This window comes from Dermacentor albipictus, chromosome 1 (assembly GCF_038994185.2).
Source record: "Dermacentor albipictus isolate Rhodes 1998 colony chromosome 1, USDA_Dalb.pri_finalv2, whole genome shotgun sequence".
Lineage (NCBI taxonomy): Eukaryota > Metazoa > Arthropoda > Arachnida > Ixodida > Ixodidae > Dermacentor > Dermacentor albipictus.
Genome location: NC_091821.1, coordinates 292,883,620 through 292,889,864, shown reverse-complemented (window position 1 = coordinate 292,889,864; position 6,245 = coordinate 292,883,620). Strand labels below are relative to the sequence as shown.

The 6,245-nt window shown below is 51.1% G+C and overlaps 1 protein-coding gene across 1 annotated transcript; it reads right to left on the bottom strand.

The window, feature by feature from the left end:
* Window positions 1-2,932: 2,932 nt before the first annotated feature.
* On the bottom strand, window positions 2,933-3,625 carry LOC139050087 (uncharacterized). Its single transcript, XM_070526305.1, has one exon. It carries the CDS (start codon window positions 3,623-3,625, stop codon window positions 2,933-2,935), a length of 693 nt encoding a protein of 230 aa, XP_070382406.1.
* Window positions 3,626-6,245: the final 2,620 nt, after the last annotated feature.

Genomic DNA, 6,245 nt, shown 5'->3' with positions numbered 1-6,245 from the left:
AAGCAATTTCCTAACACTTATGCGGGAGAACATCCCGTTCCTCTCGCTCGTAACGCGTCCCACGGCTGTGACAACCTCGCGAGGCACTTGTATAAATCTCGTCTTTGAGAATCAAGCATTGGTGTACCAAGTCGAACATATATCAGTCTATTTCTCCGACCACAAAGCTTCCTTCATGACTGTCAAGAACTGTTAGTGGAGTCTTTGTTAAACGAATACGTGTGAAAAATAAAAAAAAAATTCTGTGATAGCGCATACATGTGTTGCTCGATTTCTTTGCCTCAATCTATCGAAAAGGTGAAACAGCTTATTTGCTGCGCTCAAATTTCGCATTAGGAAGTAACGTAATCGTCGGTAATTTTTTCTTGATTTCAACTGAGACATCATATACCCGCGTTTGTTCCCTCACACAATCTGCTCTTTTCTTATCCCTTAACGTTACACCCATCATTCTTCTTTCCATAGCTCGTTTCGTCGTCCTCAATTTCAGCAGAATCCTTTTTGTAAGCCTCCAGGTTTCTGCCCCGTAGGTGAGTACTGGTAAGACACAGCTACTATATACTTTTCTCTTGAGGGATAATGGCAACCTGTTGTTCATGATCTGAGAATGCCTGCCAAATGCTCCCCAGCCCATTCTTATTCTTCTGATTATTTCCTTCTCATGATCCGGATCCGCCGTCACTACCTGCCCTAAGTAAATGTATTCCCTTACGACTTCCAGTGCCTCGCTGCCTATTGTAAATTGCTGTTCTCTACCGAGACTGTTAAGCATTACTTTAGTTTTCTGCAGATTAATTTTTAGACCCACTCTTCTGCTTTGCCTCTCCAGGTCAGTGAGCATGCATTGCAATTCGTCCCCTGAGTTACTAAGCAAGGCAATATCATCAGCGAATCGCAAGTTACTAAGGTATTCTCCATTACCTTTTATCCCCAATTCTTCCCAATCCAGGTCTCTGAATACCTCCTGTAAGCACGCTGTGAATAGCATTGGAGATATCGTATCTCCCTGCCTGACGCCTTTCTTTATTGGAATTTTGTTGCTTGCTTTATGGAGGACTACGGTGGCTGTGGAGCCGCTATAGATATCTTTCAGTATTTTTACATACGGCTAGCTGTAGGGTTAGATGCTTTCATACATTAGCGTTTCTTGATCAGATCTTTCGTCTCCTGCGATAGTTTGCTGGTATCCTGCCTAACGGAGTTACCACCGACTTCCATTGCGCACTCCTTAACGATGCCCACAAGATTGTGTTTCATTGTTTCAACACTAAGGTCCTCTTCCTGAGTTAAAGCCGAATACCTGTTCCGTAGCTTGATCTGGAATTCCTCTATTTTCCCTCTTACCGCTAACTCATTAATCGGCTTCTTATGTACGAGTTTCTTCCGTTCCCTCCTCAGGTCTAGACTAATTCGAGTTCTTACCATCCTGTGGTCACTGCAGCGCACCTTGCCGAGCACGTCCACATCTTGTGTGATGCCAGGGTTAGCGCAGAGTTAGCGCATTTCTAGACTCGCCGTTCGGGCTCCTCCACGTCCACTTTCGGCTATCCCGCTTGCGGAAGAAGGTATTCATTATCCTCATATTATTCTGTTCCGCAAACTCTACTAATAACTCTCCCCTGTTATTCCTAGTGCCTATGCCATATTCCCCCACTGCCTTGTCTCCTCCAGCCTGCTTCTTGCCTACCTTGGCATTAAAGTCGCCCATTTGTATAGTGTATTTAGTTTTCACTCTGCCCATCGCCGATTCCACGTCTTCATAGAAGCTTTCGACTTCCTGGTCATCATGACTGGATGTAGGGCCGTAGACCTGTACAATCTTCATTTTGTACCTCTTATTAAGTTTCACAACAAGACCTGCCACCCTCTCGTTAATGCTATAGAATTCCTGTATGTTACCAGCTATATTCCTACTAATGAGGAATCCGACTCCTAGTTCTCTTCTCTCCGCTAAGCCCCGGTAGCACAGGACGTGCCCGCTTTTTAGCACTGTATATGCTTCTTTTGGCCGCCTAACTTCACTGAGCCCTATTATATCCCATTTATTGCCCTCTAATTCCTCCAATAGCACTGCTAGACTCGCCTCACTAGATATCGTTCTAGCGTTAAACGTTGCCAGGTTCATATTCCAATGGCGGCCTGTCCGGAGCCAGTGATTCTTAGCACCCTCTGCTGCGCCACAGTTCTGACCGCCGCCGTGGTCAGTTGCTTCGCAGCTGCTGGGGACTGAGGGCCGGGGTTAGATTGTTGTGTTCATATAGGAGGTTGTGGCCAAGTACTGCACCAGGGTGGCCAATCCTGCTCTGGTGAGGGAGTGCGTTACCGGTTCTGGTCACCGGGATCAGGCCACACTCCAGGCCTGTTTGTGCAATTTCATCAACACGCGGAATTTTTTTTAATCCGGTGGAAAATTGCCGGCACCGGGATTCGAACCACGGACCTCTTGCACGTGAGGCGGGTGTTCTACCTCTACGCCACCGCTGCAGCCTTTGAACTGCACTCGGACGGTACCAACTCCACGTACAGCGATACGGTTTGCTTGATAGTCCCTCATGACAACATCAAGTGGCTGTAGGTTTCTGACACGCCCCTTTGGAAAAATGCGTCTGGCTGTGGCGTCGGAGATAATGGAAAAAGTTGATCCTGAATCAACCTCCATCTGACACTGTGTGCCTTCAATTTTTACACTCACATGTATCTTCCTCTTGGCGGGTTTAGACAGTTCGTTGATAGCAGTAACTGCCAAGTCGTCGCAGTATGAAATGTTTGTGCGAGGAGTGGTCTTGAATTGTTGCATCTGGGCTTGATCTTTGGCATTTAGACGTGGGCTAAGCTGCCTCCGGGACCGGCAGACCTTAGCAATATGACCGGTTTTTCCACATTCCCTGCACTGGGCACCACGGAACCGACACAGGCGGCGTTCGTGCGGGCCTCAACAGCTGCCGCAGGGGCCGCCCACCAATCTCTCGGTGTCCCGTCGCTGAGTGAGGCTCGCACGTAACCGAAGAACATCCTCGGCGCTGCCTTGCTCGCCATCATCGCCCGTCGTCGTCCCTTGATGCACGGGCTCGAAACGTGGCGCGTTGGTGGTTTGAAACGAGGCTAGGCTGGCTTCCCGGGCAAAGGCCTCAGCGGCGACTGCTTCCTCGACAGCACTAGTGAAAGACACCTCTTTTTTCGCCAGTAGTCGCCGCTTCACCGTGTCGTTTTGCAGTCCGAACACGAATCGATCCCGTAGCACGGTGCCGAGGTCGTTGAAGTTGCAGTGCTGTGCCATCGTTCGAAGAGCAGCGAGGTAGGCGGCGGCAGGCTCACTTGGTGCCTGGTCGCGGCGATGGAATTCATATCGTCTGGCAAGCTCCGGTGGTTTCGGCGCTAGGTGGTCACGCAGAACGGCGAGGATTGTTTCGAACGGTGTATCCTTCAGCTGGGCCGGTGCCACGAGCGCCCTGGCTAATTGAAAAGTGGCGGGACCACAGCGGCTGAGGAATATCGATCTCTTCTTACTGGCGTCCGTAACGTCCTGCGCCTCGAGGAAGAACTGGAAACGTTCTGCATAGTCCTCCCACTCTTCAGGGTGGGTGATGGCGAAAGGCTCGAGCCCCTCCGTTGTGGTGGCCGTCATTGTGAACGAGTACGGACAGGAGCTAGCTTCTGCGGCGGTCTCATTCAATCCCATCCTCGTCGCCAGTGTTATGTTGCTGCGTGGGTCGTATCGCGAGGCACCATCGCGACAAGGCGTATCGGCAATAACCTTTTATTGCCGTCACGAAACAAACACAGAACAGTGGGAACTTGATAACTGCTACAATATATACATTCTTGAGGCAGGGAGAGGGCGCTCGTCAAAGCAGGGGTTAACTGATGCAGATACGTTATCCGCTGAACTCAGCGGCCAGAATCGGTACACAACAGTTGTCACCGCAGATAAACTATCAAACGAGCCTAAGCTGCTGCTTGCAGCGGATCCACGTGCCTTCGTTGGGGTTGTTGCAACAGTATCTTCTGGAATCTGCACCACTGTGCCGTCACCAGGGTCCATCGAAGCCGAGCTAATGCGGCCAAGATCGTGCCCCGGACCAGCATAGAGCACGCCTGAAACGTCTTGTCACCGCAGATACGACTATAAAACAAGCCACAGCTGCTGCTTGCCGTGGATCCACGTGCCTGTGTTGGGGGTGTTGAAAAAGTATCTTCTGGAATCTGCACCATTGTGCCGCCACCAAGGTCCATGGAAGCCGACATAAACCGGACACCATCGTGTGCCGGACCACTTGGCCGCAGCGGGGGCTGCAAAGAGAACGCCTGAAACATCTTTCTTGTCGCCGCAGATGAGCCTATCAAACAAGCCACTGCTGCTGCTAGCCGCGGATGCAGGTGACTACGTTGCGGATGTGGCAACAGTATCGTCTGGAATCTGCACCACTGTGCCGGCACCAGGGGCCATCGAAGCCTACATAAACCGGATACCATCGTGCGCCGGACAACTTGTCATTAGCGGGGGTAACGACAAGCACGCCTGAAACGTATCTTTTGTCGCCGCAGAGAAGCCTATCAAACAAGCCACAGCTGCATTTGCCGCGTATCCACGTGCCGACGTTGGGGGTGTGGCAACAGTATCTTTTGGAATATGCACCACTGGGCCGCCAGCAGGGGCCATCGAAACATACAAAATCCGGACACCATCGTGCGCCGGATCACTTGGCAGATGCTGGGGCAGTGAAAAGCATGCCTGAAACGTCTTTCTTGTCGCCGCAGATAAGCCTATCAAGGAAGCCACAGCTCCTGCTTGCCGCCGATGCACGTGCCTACGTTGGGGGTTTTGAAAAAGTATCTTCTGGAATCTGCACCATTGTGCCGCCACCAGGGTCCATTGAAGCCGACTTCCAATTCGAGCCAACCAAACAGGCAGGAGGCTAAGGATAAGCTTGAAACCAGGATTCAGGAATTCAGCGTGTTGTCATCCCTATTGAATGCTCGAGCGACAATTCTTCGCTGACTTCTCTTTTCCTTCCTTACGTATGTGGCGCGTGTGCCTCCTGTTCCTACCCGAATGAAAGTTATCTTGGAGAGGCTCCACATTCGCTTCCCCTGGAAAGGGAGAACTGGTTGTGTAGCTCGGCAGGTGCTCAAGTCGCCCAGGGATAAGGCAGGACGTGGAATTCCCGACCTGGGCATCGTGACTGCTGCACTACACGTTAGGTGGACTCAGGTTGCTCTTTACCCGAATATGTTCCTGACTCGATGCTTTACTTCCTCTTTTGTTAGCACCCGACTCTGGTTGTTTTCGCAGAGTACATTCTCCCACTTTGTGCCTTGCTCAGGTTACCCGTCCACCATTTATTCGGCGGCTGCCAACTCTCTGGTAGGCCTCCGCAAGGTTCAGCCCGGCACCGACGTAGTTTGAACTCCAATTTAAGAACTAGTCAATATCCCCACCACAGGTCTCCCCCCGCATTGCCAATGGTACGATGTGTCCACCCACAGGCCAAGCTGGAAGCTCATTAAGGCCCGTTTTCTCGACGCTAGGTGAGCTACATTCATGTACCGCCTGGCTCGAAGGGGCCTGCCGTTGAGTTACAAGTCCGTCACAGCAGTCACAGTTCATGGAGTGTGCCTCTTTTGTGGCTGTCGTGAGGACTTAGTTCATATCGTTACGCAGTGTTTGCTTCCTGTAGCTCTTCTCCAAAGAATTGCTAGTCTTAATAAACTCCCAGTTGTTCCATATCAGACTGGTCGATTTTTGCACTATTTGCCTAAACAGGCAATCAACCAGTTCGTGCTTCTTCTTGTCGAGTGCTCACACCAAGTTTGGTTGGCATGCTGTGAGGTGGTTTTCGGGGGACAGGCGTCGGGCCTTCACGAAGTGCTTGTGAATGCACGGAAGGAGGTCTGGTTCCATCTCATTCCGAAACGGCATGACTTGGGCGACAAGAAGTTTCTCTAAGTGTGGGCTCGTCCTGCCGTGATTTCTGATTATTCAGCTGGAGTGTTCTCCTAAGGTCGCTCGACTCGGCCATGTATGCCAGTCGATCCACGGGGTCTTGTTCGGCTCAGTGTAACCTAAAGCCGGAACCGGCCTTGGCGCACCCTCGTGTAGTCGCGCTACTCAGCGGATGGCTTTGGTGGTCTCCATGGTTGTATGCCTTGACCTATTGTGTGTCAAGGGTGTTTGAAGGTCAGTCAGGCTCAGGTCCTGTAAGACCGACGTGGCTGTTTGTGTGTTGAGTGCAGTCACTCAGTTG

Excerpts from the sequence above, each read along its gene's own strand:
- LOC139050087 (XM_070526305.1), bottom strand. The coding sequence starts at position 3,625 with ATGACGGCCACCACAACGGAGGGGCTCGAGCCTTTCGCCATCACCCAC.